Source organism: Macrobrachium nipponense, chromosome 43 (assembly GCF_015104395.2).
Source record: "Macrobrachium nipponense isolate FS-2020 chromosome 43, ASM1510439v2, whole genome shotgun sequence".
Classification (NCBI taxonomy): domain Eukaryota; kingdom Metazoa; phylum Arthropoda; class Malacostraca; order Decapoda; family Palaemonidae; genus Macrobrachium; species Macrobrachium nipponense.
This window is the reverse complement of record NC_061104.1, coordinates 7,326,354-7,344,375: the sequence shown is the minus strand read 5'-3', so window position 1 is coordinate 7,344,375 and position 18,022 is coordinate 7,326,354. Positions and strand designations below refer to the sequence as shown.

At 36.7% G+C, this 18,022-nt stretch overlaps 1 protein-coding gene across 1 annotated transcript in view; it reads left to right on the top strand.

Moving 5' to 3' along the window:
* LOC135214027 (uncharacterized) overlaps positions 1 to 18,022 on the top strand; it is a 322,809-nt gene that overhangs the window by 42,511 nt on the left and 262,276 nt on the right. Inside the window, 1 exon segment of the mRNA XM_064248143.1 lies at positions 11,356 to 11,419. Coding sequence (XP_064104213.1) covers positions 11,356 to 11,419 — 64 coding nt within the window.

The window sequence follows — 18,022 nt, the reverse complement described above, 5'->3', positions numbered from 1 at the left end:
TTTTTTTTTTTTTTTGACCTTCGGCGGAGAGGGAGATAAGTCTTGTAAATCAGGACTCCGGTTTCCTGAGACCTTGTTGGCGTCACGAATCCTCCGGGAGGATCCCTCGTTCACATATCCTCCGGCATCCTTTTATCGATCTCTCGTTGTTCGTTTGGTTTTCTCATTTTATTTCTTTTGTTGGGTCGTCTGTTCTGACGCTTCCTGCTTCACAGACCTCTCTTATTTTGGTAAAATCGCTTTTATTGCTCCCTCTTACCTGCAGTCTTTTTATTATTAATAATTATTGATATCATTTATTCCGTATGGGCTTAGTGTCGTCAGTGCACTGCACCCGGCGCAATGTAGCAATGTAGGCATTACTTAAGGATCTTTGCAGCGTCCCTTCGGCCCTTATAGTTGCAACGCCTTTCACTCCTTTTACTATACCGCATTCATATTCTCTTTCTCCTGTCTTCCTTTCCATCTTCTCCTGTCCAATTGTTTCACAGTGCAACTAAGAGGTCTTCCTCCTGTTATACCTTTATTCTCAATTTTCCTTTCAGCGCTGAATGACCTCATAAGGCCCAGCGCTTGGCAGCTGGCCGAAATTTTATGTACCTATTCCGATATCATTTAAATTCTTGATTGGTGGAAGATTCAATGTTTCAGCCAATCAAGAGCATGATTGACGCTTCAGTGATATCGGCTGTTGATATTTACCGTCAGCGAACGCACACACACACACACACCGACTATAGTTTTTCTTGTAATGTTTTTATTTCATTGCCTTGCTTGTACGTGTTACCTTACAAAACAGAAAGTTCAAGTTTTTTTTTCGTTCTTCCCTTTTCTAAAGCTTAGCACCTGGAATAATAACAGTAATAAGGAATGGGAGGATGCATGATATACTGAGCTATGAATATGCGAGAGGAGGAGCATACAAAACAATTAAGACACAAATTATGGTTTGTCCTTTCGGGGCATGAGAGTGTCTCTCGGGTATTTCCTTCTACCTGTGATCATTAGACCACCTGGTGTGTGGTCTTCGACCACATGTTAGATAACTTTAGATCTTAGCCGGATTAAGAACGTATGTGAAACACAATTAACGGGCATAATTTTATGTGTGTGTGCGAATTTAGTGGCCCATAGTAATTAGTTTAACCCATAGTAATTTCGGTCCTAATGATATTAATCGTAATTTGTGGATTCACCGTTATGATTTGTTTGTATACGCCTTGAGATTCATAAAACGCAAGTAGAAGACACTCATGTATGTGTTTCTATTGGGCTGCACATTCTAAATATGCGTATGGAGTATTTTTTTTTTCTCTTAACATTCAAGTGCTAAAGGTCCTTCACTTTCTGTTATGTATTGCTGCTTATCGCCGTTTATCCTTTAGAGCATCTTCTCGTTCGTTTTTTTATCACCGTCATCCCTTTTAGTGCCGTGCCTGACAGACTAAAACTCTCTGATGTGCGTATCAAGATAGATAGGAACAAGTAAAAGAATGGTTACGGAAAATGAGCATGAAAGAGAAAGAAAGTCTCCAATATTAAAATCTGGGATAATTAACTTCAGCATTGTCTGTGGTGGTGGGGCGGTCTGGCAGATCTCTTGGTGGCTTCTGCTAAAAGAGGGTTCCTTTCCATAAGGTTGATGAAACAGGAGAGAGAGAGAGAGAGAGAGAGAGAGAGAGAGAGAGAGAGAGAGAGAGAGAGGACATCTTGCTGAGTCTAGTACATTTTCAAGATCGCACTGAACTTGGAAATATAGATTAGACCACGAAAGTACTTGTTCATCTAAGTCCCGATTTTCACTCACCTTCTTACGTGGATTTCATGACGTAAAACATACTATGTACAGAATATTTGATGCCAAGAGTATCAGAGAGAAAAATCCAAGGAAGTTTCAAAGTGACTTGACAAAGCATTAGAATATTGGTTTTAATAACTTGTGCTTCACATGTAAAAGAATGATGCAGTACATATTGGGGACGCAATTATTGCCTAACTTTTGTAAAGGTTTTCAGAGTTGGCATTTTTGAACTGCGAATCAGATAGGAAAAGCAGACGCAATGATTTTGACTATTTGTACCTTTTTTATGTAAAGTGTGTATGGGCAATGCCGTGTCAATAGATCATAGATCATGCTGTGTAATTTTAGTGAACATAAAATGTTACCGATTCAAAAGCCTTAAAACAAATATTTCGGCCAATACGGAAGATCGTCTTAATTGACTGGATGTCAATTTTTCGAACATGAGCTATTTTAGATGAAATTTATCAGATAATAATAATAATAATAATAATAATAATAATAATAATAATAATAATCTTATACGTGAGAGACGCATACCTATGTTTTATAGAAAGACCATGAAATTGTGTGAAATGAATTTTCGAAGAGGGTAGATGAATAGAAATGGAATTTTAGTAAAAAAAAAAAAAAAAACAAAAAAAAAAAAAAAAAAAAAAATTAATCAGACAAGAAGGAATTTCACAGGAATTGTTCTGGCGATTGAAAATAATTAGTTAGAGAATGGACCGGCCAATAAGGACGGACTGCGGGTCCCAGCGGGACCGGTGTGTCGAATTCGGGCGGTCAAAAACACGGAGCGCCTCAAAAGGTCATCAGAGGGTCCTTTTGTTATGGCCTAAGCCCGGGATATCTTGGATCCGGTGCTCCAAAGGCAATGGAGCCTTAGTGGTTTCATGCTCATTTTCGTGTGGCTGACTACATTTGAGGGTGTTCACGGAGGTCCTTTAGACTCTCTTCTTAAGCGGCAATAAAAACAGCAGTGGTCTCTTCCTTTGGAGTAGGGATTCGCTTTAATGCTTTCTGGTACTCTTCGTAGTAACTGGATCCAGTATCTGCCATTTATATATATATATATATATATATATATATATATATATATATATATATATATATACACACACATATATATATATATATATATATATATATATATATATATATAGTTATAATCTACTGGTCAATAATTCTTCCTTGAAACGTATATGTAGTTGGAGTAACGGTAATGCCCTCCTAACTTCCCGAATTTTTACGCGCTTTCTGCGTTAAAGCCTTAGATACAAATGCAAGAATTTCATAGCGGGATTTGATCCTGCTTCCAGAGATAATATATATATATATATATATATATATATATATATATATATATATATATATATATATATATAGTGTGTGTGTGTTTTTTTTAATAAACCTTTCCTTTTTCCCCTAATAAGAATGGCCTCGAGTGTGTGTAACTTTTCTTCCATGTAGTAAGTGCAAATGATGATGAGTTTCATGCAGATTCGCGGATGATCCTGTAAATCGCCTTTTATTCGCATTGAGAAATTATTCGCAGATTGCAATTATTCTTGATTTATATGTCTCTAAATTCACGTCTGTGTAATATCACCATAATAATGTCGCCATAAAACCACACGTAAAATGCTCTGAGTCATCTACACTGTGGATGGTAATCGTTTGCGATTTTTCTCACTTCTTTTTAATGTAAAGTTTTTTTTTGTCTATTGCTAGTCTACTATTGAACGTTGAATAGCTTCATTTCTTCTACCTATAGAAGCATTTCCTAACTGTATAGGGAGACAGGCGTGTTAGACAGAACTGCATGAAATGAAATACGTATTCTTGGTATGGTGATTGTTATCATTTTCTTGATACTGTGCGTGAACGTATTATTTTCCTTGAACAACTTTTTCAGATCATACGCATCAACTGAGACATATTTCACTTTTTTTTTTTTTTAGATTAAATCACTTAAGAATATCCTTTTCAACAAGGGGAAAATTATGGAATAGTCCCCGTCATGTAGTTTTTTTCGATGGAAACCACTACTGTTGGAAACAAGTTCAAATTAGGTGCAAATGCATTTTAATTTACCGGACCTGCAACAGTTTCCTTTCGTTGTTTTAAATATTTTATCTCATTTGAATTTAATGTTAGTTTTCATTATATATTTTATTCTTTACTTCTCTATTTCTTGTTAGTTTCTATTATATAGTTTTTTCTTTACTTCTCCATTTCCTTTTCCGTACAGAGGTTCTTTCCCCGTTGGAGCCCTCGGCCCTGTAACATCTTGCAAGTTGGGTATAAAGGAACACCTTTTACATGAGAGTAATTCTTGACATATAGCTAATGATAAACTGAAAATCCTTAAGCTTTACGAAGACTACTGCCTTCATCTTCTGAGGCAATCTTACAAAATTCTTTAGTTACATTCCTTCCAACGATGAACATAAGTCCTAGCCAAGCTTAAGGGTTTCCAGTACATCTTTAGCAATATGTTAAAAATTATGTTCAAGGAAAAGATATTGTTTTCCCATCGATAAGAGTAATAGCCAGTCATTACATAGGATATCTTTAAGCCTTTGCTAAGTACAAAAACGCTTCAGTCCTATTACTGAATCGTCTTCTTGGAAATCTTACTGAAGTCGGTGCTTGTACATTTAAAAGGGGAAAATAAAAGGTACCAGTGCTCTGGAATAGCTTTTTGGTGCATATACATTAAAAACAAAAGCACCAGTACTCTGAAATAACTTTTTTTTCTGACTCGCAAGGGAATTTAAGTTTGTAAATGATTATCTGCCTGTTTATTTACTTTTATTTAATTGTTTTCTTTTCTCTGTCTTCCGTCATTCGTACATGCGCATGATATTCAAAGGAAAATAGCTTTGCTTGTCATAGGCTTTGCACCCTTGTTCCACAAGAACTTTAGTTTATTTTTGATAATCTTTCTACTCACAATTATTACGTATCTCTTCTCTGCACGCTTTTTCAAACTCTTCTCATTTAAGCATTCCACTCTTTTGGAAATGGCTTTTGTGGCTTATTCCTTATATATAATAATAATAATAATAATAATAATAATAATAATAATAATATGATCCCCTTGGTTCCCGTTGTCCAGTAGTTTTTAATCTCTCTTCCTCGCCGATGAGCCTGAGATCGATCCCAGTGGGAGAAAACGATAAAACGATTTACCCGAAAAACCCAGTGTGCCCACGTTGACAGAGCTAACAAATGAACCCTTTTTTATTTTTAGCGACCATTAGTTGTTATCAATTAAATCCCAATATCTCTTCCTTTCATCATTTGTAAAAACTGCAGTTTGTTTGGCAACGCAAACTGATAGCCAATTGATATCTTCCATAAAGTTTCTGGGTGAAATTTGACAAGCTAATTACGGTTTCCTTTCAATGTTATACGCATATTACATGCATGCATACGTACATCGTTTTCTTTTTACAGTCGATACTTTAATGTTTTTCCCTATGCCCCAATGCTCTTCTTTTCTGATTTCCATATTCATCAGTTATTCCTTTTCAGTGTAAGACGAGAACGTAATGGAATTTCTTCTTCTTCTTCTTCTTCTTCTTCTTCTTCTTCTTCTTAAAGAAATATGTGAAACTTGTTATTCCCGCGGGAATATTTGGTAGAGGTTAAAAGAGAGAGAATGGGAAAAGTTCTTGACACTGAATATTTCCATGCGCCATGAATGTGTGGTGGCAAACATTACTCGCCCAGCCACCAGCCATTCCTTTTAATTGGACGTGGAGCTTTTTGTTCCAAGCACAGAGCAATCAGGCAAGTGCTTTTCACCCAGTTATTTGTTTATTCTGTCCACCTTGCTCGTGATTAAAGCTGTAGGCTTTTATCAACCAAGGAGCCGTGAATCCATTTGCCACAGTGCTTTGTGGTAAGTGCTCGAAGTCGTTTTTTTTTCTTCTTTTTCTTCTTCTTCTTCTCATTCTCCTCCTTCTTCTTCTTCTTCTTCTTTCCTTCTCCTTCTTCTTCTTCTCCTTTCCTTCTTCTTCTTCTTTATTTATTTTTTATTTGCTGGTTTATTTCTAATGCAAGGGCGGGCATGGGACCACCAACGTAATACCTACGTTGTCTAGACTTTGAAGGGGAAAAAAAAAAAAAATATATTATATATATATATATATATATATATATATATATGTGTGTGTGGTGTTGTGTGTATATGTATGAAATAAAAAATGGAGCCTGACCTAAGGATAATGACCTAGGTCGTTCTTTAGAAACGTGAAAAGTATCATTCTATCAAAATAGAATTTTAATTGTTTATTCATGTTCAATTAAAGAGTACAGAATCCATCTGTGCAACCGATGAGGTCAGAGGTGATCTGGACCTATTTTATGCTATCTGTTCATTAAAGCTGATTCTGCTGTAAATCCGGATTTTTAGTTTTCTGTTAAAATATATATATATATATATATATATATATATATATATATATATATATATATATATTGGGATGGTTTTGGCTGTCCGTCCGTACTTTTTTCTGCCCGCCGGCAGAATCTTAAAAAACTACTGAGGCTAGAGGGCTGCAAATTGGTATGTTGATCATCCACACTCCAATCATCAAACATACCAAATTGCAGCCCTCTAGCCTCAGTAGTTTTGATCTTATTCAAGATTAAAATTAGCCATAATCGTGAGGTTGGCAACGATATAGGACAAGCCACCACCGGGCCGTGGTTAAAGTTTCATGGGACGCGCCTCATCCAACATTATACCGAGACAACCGAAAGATACGTCTATTTTCAGCGGCCTTGATTATATGTTGTACAGATTCGACGCACTTTTCACTTATATATATATATATATATATATATATATATATATATATATATATATATATAACGATAGTTGCACATTAAGTATTACATTCTTAGCGGTTTGGTGATAATTATACTGATAATGCTGTAGATTCTCTTCCTGTCCCAGTACAGATCTAGAATGAACCGTTAATCCCAAGCCTTTGATCGATAATAATTCTTAATTAAATATAAGTTACAGTGTTACGGGATGCTGATGGTAATTCAGAGTGAGCTCATTTTCTTGGCTTTTTCGAACGCTTAATTCAGAATGAGTTGAAGATTTTAACTTCGTATCAGCAATTCCAGTAGCCACCAAAATATATGGAGCTGTTATCCAAAACTTGGTTACGATTATGTAGATATGAACAATTCATATGTTACTGGTTCTGAATTTCTCCAGAGATTCACATTTTTTTTTTTTCCAGAAGCCTTTAAAGTCCTCGCTGGAACTCCAGGAGGAAATTCCAACTTTGTTGCAATTCCGAAGGAGGCAAACAATTCTATGGTTCTGGTTCCTGAATTTTTCCGAGACCATTTTTTTTTTTCAGAAGCTTTAAAGTCCTCGCTGGAACTTTGTTGCAATTCCAGAAGGAGGCCGCCAAAATTCCAGTTTTGCACTCTTCTGAGCCGTAGCTTAATCAGTGCTTGCTTTATTGGCTGGTTTGGTAAGCCTCGTAGTGAATTGTAGCTTTGCGAAGTGTTCAAGTCCCGCGTACGTTCCGTTTAAGAGACAAAAATTAGGGATGAATCTCTTCTTTAAGAATGAATACTATGTTCTTTGGAAGCTTGAATTTCAAGTCGGTGGCTCCTCTGGACTTGTTCCATATGAATAGATTTCATCTTTTAAATAATAATAATAATAATAATAATAATAATAATAATAATAATAATAGGAACACTTGGCACGATCCCAAGATCCCTGTAAAGGAATCTGGAAAAACTGAAAGCTGAAGTAGCTCCAGGACTCATGCAGAAGAGTTGAATTGAATATAGAATTTAGGCCAAAGGCCATGCAGAAGAGTATGCTCCTAGAAACAGCGCACATAGTAAGAGGGCAGGATGCAACCCGGAACCCCATACTACAAATACCGCCCAGTCGAATTGGAGGACTGTGATAGGCAAAAAAAAAAAAAAAAAAATTAATAATAATAATTGAATGCTCAGTCTATAGAAACCCAATGAAAGTCTTAGAAGCAGCTTTTAATTATTTTTTCAGGGTCAGATGATGTAAGGGCTCCTCATTTATAAAAGAAGAACTGGCAGGTGTCGGATAACCTCTTGTGAAGCCTCGAGTCATTGTTTTCTTTAACTGCTCGGGGTGCTAATTGGCTCAGTGAAACTGTAAGGTAGTAGTTCCTTAACCTGACCAATAACCTGAGTAGCAGCTGCTAGGCGTATTTTACAGAATTTTGCTGCCAATTACAGCATACAAAGCGCCTCGGTGGCGTGGTCGGTATGGTGTTTATGTGCCACCTCGATGGTCGCGAGTTCGATTCTTGGGCATTCCACTGAGGGGTCAGATATGTGTATTTCTGGCGATAGAAGTTCACTCTCGACGTGGTTCGGAAGTCACGTAAAGCCGTTGGTACCGTTGCTGAATAACCACTGGTTCCATGCAACGTAAAAACACCATATAAACAAACAAACAAGCACAGTAAACGGCTGTATTTTGCACAGTTTTGTCAAATGACTGCAAATTACGCATGTTTCTGTACTTCTAGATGATTGTAAAATACGTACTGTTGTAATTTGCGTACTTGACTAAAATCAAGTTACGATTAGTCAGAGTGACTCGTAAATCCTTGTGTCTCATTTGCATTTTATGAATCAGGCACTACTCTGAATCTTTCAAATGCAAACTTGTGAAATAAAAGTAAACGGTTTGTTATAGTGACAAAGCTTGGTAAACCTTTGATATAGTAGTCACACTGTTCAAGGAATGTTCCATGAACTTTTCGCCTTTTATTTCATTGTTACGGCATCTTCATTGTCGAACTGCATGTCGGTTAAAAGTTTCCATCCCACCTTGAGGTTAAAGCATCATTATTATAAAATAAAAATTAAAAATAAAGCCAGAATCCTTGGGCATGGTATTTGCAGCACCCGGTGCATAGCAGAAGCATCTTAGGGGTAGTATTCGTCTCCCACATACCCGAGAGAGGTACTGGGTAGGGGCCCCTCATGATAGGGGCAGGTAATAAGGTGCAATTAGCAAAGGCTGCGGCTGTTTTATGTAATGAGTCGGTGGTACTGAGGGACGTCATTGCACGTCTGGAATGCCTTCACCCCTCCCACCCATCCAGTCCCCTCCCATTCTCTACTCCCCACTCCCCAGCTACACTCCCTTCTTTATGGTGGGTAGTACTACAACTGCCTTTTCAGTCTCCTTAAGGGAACGGTCCTTCGTGTTTACGTCTGCTATAAATACACCATGTACGTTTTTTCTTAAAAGTCTTGACGCCGTTTTCTATACTGGCTTTAAGTTATATACGCGTCGCAAGTTGTTAAAGTTAATTTACAGTTTTTATGTTAGCAATAAAATTTTTCGCATTAACTGAGAGAACAATTGAAAAGTAATGCATCTGAAGACTAGTTGGATGCATTGTGTTAAATTTCTTTAATTATAAGCAACCGATATTTTGAGAATGAATACCAACTAAAGTAATACCTTTCATAGATATTAAGGAAAATGAGCGGATGCAAAGAACGCTATTTTTTTTCTTCCCTTATATAAACCAGTTTCAGGATTATTCCGTTCTAGCAATGTGCTGGTGCATACTGCTGCCGGAACTCCCTTTTGAAATACTGCATGCCCTCCCTAGTGACTTATAAGCATGTTAGGTTAGTTTGGTGGGCGGGGGAGTAGTTGCCCTTAATAACCTACAGATCGTCAAGAAAGGAACGTGCCTCAGTTAACGGCCTTCAAGTATTTTTGTAGTAAGGTAAACCACAACAAGCCTAAGAGAAGTAATGTTCTCATATTTTATTTAACATATAAATTATTATAACTTCTATTTTTTCTTCTCCGGTCAAATTAACAGCAACTTCACTGACCGGTAATATTTGCGGAAAGATAGCATGATTTTCAATTTTATATGCAAGAGAATAACCAAGTTGATAAATGTCCAAAAGCCTCGAATTTACATCAATGTAGAGAAAGTTGTAGGATACGTGTCTATTTGATCTTCATTTTGTTTATAATAATGGATGATCATTCCCACCGGAATAATTTGCTAGATATTCATTTTAATAAGCCGAGAGTAGTGCTGCAACAGGGAGCTATTTCATTTGATATTATCGTACTCCTGCCAGATTAAGATGTACGTTTAAGCCACCTCTGTAACCCAGATCGAAGTATGAAAATGTTAATCCATTATATAAATTTTTTTATGGCGTGCTTTTCTTTGTATATTCCTGTATATCAGTAGTATAGAAACAGTTCAAAATCCTCCACTCGAAATCTTCCTGAACTGTAATTTCTGATATGTATGACGTTTTTTACGGATTTGCTTTTAATTGGGGAAAAGACAAGTGATTTTATTGAACGGGAACTGTGAGAAACTCAAGCTAATTGCCAGATCAGTCGGCGAAAGATCTTATTAGCAACATAAAAACTGGGAATCAACTTGAACAACTTACGACGCCTTTATAACATAAAGCCAATATAGAAAACAACGTAAAGACTTCTAGGAAATATGTTGGTAATGATGATCAGTCGTTACTCATGAAAGCAAAAACGTACAAAAGCGTACGTGTATTTATAGCAAACGTAAACGCGAAGGTCTTCTGTTCCTTTAAAGAAAAAACTCAGTCCCAGGTAAAAAAGAAGAAAAAAAAAGTTAACAAAACTCAATTCGTATAATAGAAGCAAAAAGACGAAATTGTTTTCCTTAAATTTTTACATGCCCGAAAAAATACAGTATTAATTAAGGAAGGTTATGATGTGACAAAAAATATTATTTGCAAAATTAGCTACAACTGAAATTTTTGAAAGTCTGGTCTTTCGTTGGTTCAAAATCTGAAGGAAGTCTTTGACTATAGACTCTACCATCATTAATAGAGTCGGTGTCTTAACACACTTTTGAGTTTGTAAAAAATGGTTAATCTGGATTTTTTTTAATACCTTTTTTTTTAAAAGTTTTCATTTTCTATTATGGACGGTATTGACCCTGATATGTTCAAGAATGGTTATTTATGGTAGTGTGGAAGTGTAAGCAAATTTATTAATCATCTCCTTAGCTGGTTGATCAAGCACTATACTCTGTTTTTTTCCATCTGTCCATCCGCCTGTGGTGTTTTTGTATGGTAACACTGCGTCCCGGGCTTTAGATAGTTACATCCAGCTTACATTCAACGATTATAATAATATCCAATTTCGAATATTAACGGTGTAATTCGCATACAGTAAATTATTAAAACACTTTTCAGTTGCAAATGTACACCCAGATATCCTTTCATTTACCTAAAACTTACACATAGCGTAACTATCTAAAGCCCGGGACGCAGTGTTACCATACAAAAACACCACAGGCGGATGGACAGATGAAAAAAAAACAGAGTATAGTCTATTCATTTCCAGGATAGGAGGGAGAGTATAGTGTGTGTTAAGGGATGGTGACAATGGTTGGTGAATACTGCTTGCAAGATCTTGATTCTTGCTTACTCAGCATGATCGTACACTCGTCTAATTTCTTTCTCTTTTCTTGCAGATTCGAAGCAACTTCCCCCGTCGCCAACACCAACACCCTCAGCAACAGTGATGCCAGAAAAGTGGTAAGTGTTTCCCGTGGCCTTCATTCAGTGATTCGATTTTTTTTTTTTTTTAGTCAGCCTTTTCATGGCGTTGCTTTATTGTGATGTGGTATTCTTTTCTTTTTATTTCTCCCCATCTGTGTTGTTGCACGAGACTTCTCTCTAATTGGAGCTTATTTACGATTCAAGTTTGGTTTCGTAAGGATGCTGTTTTTATAGATCCGGGCTTTGTTGAAAATTTTCAAATTGCATAAAAATTTATCACCGTCGTCCCTTTTATTTTATTATTATTATTTATTATTATTATTATTATTATTATTATTATTATATTATTATATTATTATTATTATTATAGCAGAACAAGTACTAGCGACAGGGGGTACACAAAATTTATAAACTTTGATGAGCAGCCGAAATTTCATAAACCAATTAGTCAGTCTTTCTGGTTAAACGAACTAGAAATTCGCATATTGGACAATGATTAGCAATATAATAAATGGAAGCAAGTACTGAAAATATGGAAAAATAATAAGAAATTCAAACTCCCCAGAAAAATTAATCACCATTTTGAAGAACAAACTCAAATATTATAAGAATTATATATATATAGTATATATATATATATATATATATATATATATATATATATATATATATATATATATATATAGTATATAACGCGATTATTTATTTCTGCATTAGGGAAAAATGTGGATGTTATGACCGCTAGAGGATGAGAAGAGACGTTAGCACATGGCTTGAAGCTCATTTGTTTTTTACACTTCGCTGAAAATTGCGAATCTATGAGTTGCAAATTATATATCTTTCTAAGAGCAAGGAGTCATGCTGTCATTCCGAAGTGAAGTATTTCTTAGGTTAACCAGACCACTAAGCTGATTAACAGCTCTCCTAGGGCTGGCCCGAAGGATTAGATATTTTTACGTGGCTAGGAACCAACTGGTCACCTAGCAACGGGACCTTCAGCTTATTGTGGGATGCGAACCACACTATATCGAGAAATGAATTGCTAATCACCAGAAACAAACTCCCCCGATTCTACGTTGGCAGATCGGGGGAATCGAACTCGGAGAGATTGTCTTGTTCCTTTCCAGGAAGGGTGATGAAAAATTATGAGAGACTAAACTTCCATGGCATCATATTCCAAATTGGTTTTCCTCTCTCTCTCTCTCTCTCTCTCTCTCTCTCTCTCTCTCTCTCTCTCTCTCTCTCTCTCTCTCTCTCATTTTTTTTTTCGAAAACTGACTTCTGGAGGCTGGAAAAATACGAACCAATTTCAGTATCATCAGTATGTTTTATAGAATGATCTGTTGTAACGATCTAAGCGTCACTGACTTCATTAAATTTGATATATATGGTTTCCTGGGGGGAGACGGTTATTTTCTATTCTAAAGATGTTCATCCTATATGAATTAGTACGTTGGGTAGAGCAGAATTGTTAATTAAGTCCTGTTTAAGCATAAGCAGAAGATAGGATGTTATCTCGGGTCAAATAACTAGCACTAGTAAAAAAATCTGTTTTAATCTCTCTCTCTCTCTCTCTCTCTCTCTCTCTCTCTCTCTCTCTCTCTCTCTCTCTCTCTCTCTCTCTCTCTCGTGTGTGTAAAATAGAGACAAAACTGTGAATCACTTGTATATCTTGAAGTCGGTAAGGAACTGATTACATAACTTTGAAAATAATTATTTTACTTTGGTTAGGGGAAAATTTTTTTGAGATGACAAAGGTGCGCCGTAATAGAAAACGGAACTTGCTGTCACGAAATGTATGTCAGAAAATGTAGGTTTCCTTTGTGCGATGGGGAACTACAGTAAATGGTAATACTGCTGTCTTGGACTTTCTTGCATTTTTTTTTTAAGTTTATCATGCAGCGGCTGCTTTTTGCTATGTGTAACGTATTTATGAAAAAATTACATAGTGTATTTATCATGAAACTTGGTTTAACGTAAATACCAATTATTACACCAGACTGACGTTTGAAAATGTATTTATCTCAAGTCATGGAGAGTGAGGTGCCGTGTTACCACTCTTATAAACTAGTGTAATATTACCCATTGCCATACGCTGGTGCTATTTTCTAACGGAAATCAGTGTATTTTATTATCTGTCGTTTCTATTAAGTGTGAGGATCAATTAAATATCAGAAAAAAGCCTGCCTCATTCAGAAAGACTTTTAAAAGAAAGCAGTGCAGTGGGGTAATTTAAAAAAAAAAAAAAAAACAATACAGTAGTAGTAGTAGTAGTAGTAGTAGTAGTATTAATAATAATAATAATAATAATATTAATAATATTAATAATAATAATAATAATAGAGTAGAAATTAATTATGGTCGTAGTTTTTTCATCCAGGTACGAGAATCTGTGTAAATTGAGATAGTACTGTATTCGTTGCTTGCCTCAATATTTGTACAAGGGCTTTTAGCAATAAATAAATTCAGTTTATGAAATTTGAGACGAAGATCGGAATGAAAGGGGTCCAATTACTAAGGTAATACAGAATAGCCTTAAGCAAGTACTTTATAAGAAGGTTTAGCAATCAAAATGTATTGGATTCAGGCATTCTGTAAGACAGGTTTTTTAAAAAAAAACACTCTCTCTCTCTCTCTCTCTCTCTCTCTCTCTCTCTCTCTCTCTCTCTCTCTCTCTCTCTCTCTCTCTCTGTAAGCTTCGTTATTAATTTTCAAAATATTATCGTACGATATCCGTTCTCTTTATTTGCCCCTTTATTTTCCTTCCAGTCCACTTTTTTCATCTTTTATCACGTTTTTTCATTTACTCTTCGTTCGTTTCTCCTCAAAGGGTCTTCTTCGTTTGCTACACTTAGGCTAATTAAAGTTGCTTAGCAATTGCCTCTCTTCCATTCGACTTTTCCTACTCATTTACGAAATTACGAGATTGGTTCGTATTTTTCCAGTCTCCAGAAGTCAGGTCTCTAAAGAAAAAGAAAAAGAGAGAGAGAGAGAGAGAGAGAGAGAGAGAGAGAGAGAGAGAGAGAGAGAGAGTTTAAAAAAACCTGTCTTACAGAATGCCTGAATCCAATACATTTTGATTGCTAAACCTTCTTATAAAGTCCAGTGTTTTCTAGAAGCAGTATAAAGACCATTTTAGAAGATCTGTTGTCCACGTTGGCTTTTGGTATTATTAATTATTCGTTTATTCTGTATTTAACCGAAATTCTTTTCAAAGAAGGATGAAAGCACATGATTGATGTTACAGTGCAGTGAACAATGACAGGAGAATGAATGAGCAAAATTATAATGTAAAGATAGATATTGAATAGATAATAATCAATGGGTTTTCAAACAAGAAATTAAAAAGGTCAATTTGGAATGGAAAGATATTAATGTTCAGCGGTTGACAATGTAGCATAAAGTAAAAAGACCTTTGAAGAGTCTCTCTCTCTCTCTCTCTCTCTCTCTCTCTCTCTCTCTCTCAAATCATTTGGGAGGGGTATTTTAATTCTTGGCATTAATAGTACAGAACCTGTCATTTGCTTTTTCCTAGAAAATTTAGTTTGACGGAACTTGTGATGCCTTTTTAGAAGGAAGGATTCTTCCCCGAGCCAAACAGAGTAGTGACCGAAATAGTACCAGTAGAAAAGTGAGAGAAAGAGGAAGAAGGACTAGAGTGAGATATTTGATCACGCAAATTGATTTAGATTTTAATTTCTCGAAAAAGAATTCAAATAAAAAAAAACAATGGGCCGCCCAAAATAGTGCTAGAAGTCGTCAATCACGTGGGGGCCACAGAAGAAAAGAGATGAGGAAGAGGGAGCATTTTCATAAAGCTAGAGACAGTTCTGAAAAAATTCAAAGCACTGCATGACGGGAAAACTCATTTTACACTAAAGTTTATTGTTGCGTGATTCTTCGAGGAAATTGCAGAAAAACTGGCGCCATTGTTTTGTCATATCTTATCCCTCTGCATGACGTTTCCTTCATTCATATTGTATGGCGCTTATTGCTATCTCCTCTCTCTCTTGCTATCCTCTGCTCTCTCTCTCTCTCTCTCTCTCTCCTCTCTCTCTCGTCTGCAAGATCTCATCCAAGAGGTCTGGAGCTTCAAACTCATTTGGCGCCCACAGGTGCCCGGCTCACCCTGGGGCTAAAGTGAAGGACTTTCCCAAGGGCATGTGATTGTTTTCATTGTTCCCAGACGAAATTGCGTCCTGGTAGTAATGCATTTTCGTTACTAGAATAGTCACAGAAGTTCGGGGCGGAAAGGCCCGACCGTAGGGATGTTACGTTGTGTCCAAAAGCTCTGACGAATGTACTACCTTTATTGTTCATGTTTATTGTGGGGACGGTGGTGAAAGTGGCTAGTCATGGGCTGGACGACGGCAAGCCTATAAGCGTTTTATTTATTTATTTATTTATTTATTTATTTTTTACATTTGGACGGTTATTATTATTCTGCATGACTCCTGGAGCTACTTCAGCCTCTAGTTTTTCTAGATTCCTTTTCAGGGATCTTGGGATCGTGCCTAGTGCTCCTATGATTATGGGTACGATTTCCACTGGTATATCCCATATTCTTCTTATTTCTATTTTCAGATCTTGATACTTATCCATTTTTTCTCCTTTCTTTCTCTTCAACTCTGGTGTCCCATGGTATTGCGACATCAATGAGTGATACTTTCTTCTTGACTTTGTCAATCAACGTCACGTCTGGTCTATTTGCACGTATCACCCTATCCGTTCTGATACCATAGTCCCAGAGGATCTTTGCCTGATCGTTTTCTATGACTCCCTCTGGTTGGTGCTCGTACCACTTATTACTGCAAGGTAGCTGATGTTTCTTGCACAGGCTCCAGTGGAGGGCTTTTGCCACTGAATCATGCCTCTTTTTGTACTGGTTCTGTGCAAGTGCCGGGCATTCGCTTGCTATGTGGTTTATGGTTTCATTTTTCGTATTGCACTTCCTACATATGGGAGAGATGTTATTTCCGTCTATCGTTCTTTGAATATATCTGGTTCTTAGGGCCTGATCTTGTGCCGCTGTTATCATTCCTTCAGTTTCCTTCTTTAGCTCTCCCCTCTGTAGCCATTGCCATGTGTCATCGCTGGCTAGTTCTTTAGTCTGTCTCATGTATTGTCCGTGCATTGGTTTGTTGTGCCAGTCCTCTGTTCTGTCTGTCATTCTCCTGTCTCTGTATAATTTCTGGGTCTTTCGGGTCTACTTTTATTAGTCCTTCTTCCCATGCACTCTTTAGCCACTCGTCTTCACTGGTTTTCAGATATTGCCCCAGTGCTGTTTTCGATGTTGACGCAGTCCTCTATACTTAGAAGTCCTCTCCCTCCTTCCTTTCGTGTTATGTATAGTCTGTCCGTATTTGCTCTTGGGTGTAGTGCTTTGTGTATTGTCATATGTTTCCTGGTTTTCTGATCTATGCTGCGGAGTTCTGCCTTCGTCCATTCCACTATTCCTGCGCTGTATCTGATTACTGGCACTGCCCATGTGTTTATGGCTTTTATCATATTTCCGTTCGTTGAGTTTTGACTTGTGTATCGCCTTGAGTCTCTGCATATATTCTGAATATTTATTATTATTATTATTATTATTATTATTATTATTATTATTATTATTATTATTATTATTAAGATCCAATTTGTACTGCATTTTGTATGATATATTCAATTTGACAAATACCCCGTTTTTTTTACATGAATCCCCCATTTCGCGTTTTAATAGCTACCTTAGTTCAGAAGAAAAGTCGGTAATAAGAAGAATAGAGAAACTTTTATACAGAATAAACGCGACTGAAATAGCCGCTATTTTCAATGAAGCCTTTATTATTATTATTATTATTATTTTTTTTTTTTTTTTTTTTTTTTTCTCTATCACAGTCCTCCAATTCGACTGGGTGGTATTTATAGTGTGGGGTTCCGGGTTGCATCCTGCCTCCTTAAATTGGAGGTAGTCCATCACTCTTCTTACTATGTGTGCCGTTTCTAGGATCACCACTTCTGCATGAGTCCTGGAGCTACTTCAGTCTCTAGTTTTTCTAGATTCCTTTTCAGGGATCTTGGGATCGTGCCTAGTGCTCCTATGATTATGGGTACGATTTCCACTGGCATATCCCATATCCTTCTTATTTCTATTTTCAGATCTTATACTTATCCAATTTTTCCCTCTCTTTCTCTTCACTCTGGTGTCCCATGGTATTGCGACATCAATGAGTGATACTTTCTTCTTGACCTTGTCAATCAACGTCACGTCTGGTCTGTTTGCACGTATCACCCTATCCGTTCTGATACCATAGTCCCAGAGGATCTTTGCCTGATCATTTTTTATCACTCCTTCAGGTTGGTGCTCGTACCACTTATTACTGCAAGGTAGCTGATGTTTCTTGCACAGGCTCCAGTGGAGGGCTTTTGCTACTGAATCATGCCTCTTTTTGTACTGGTTCTGTGCAAGTGCCGGGCATTCACTTGCTATGTGGTTTATGGTTTCACTTTTCGTATTGCACTTCCTACATATGGGAGAGATGTTATTTCCGTCTATCGTACTTTGAACATATCTGGTTCTTAGGGCCTGATCTTGTGCGCTGTTATCATCCTTCAGTTTCCTTCTTTAGCTCTCCCCTCTGTAGCCTTGCCAATTGTCAT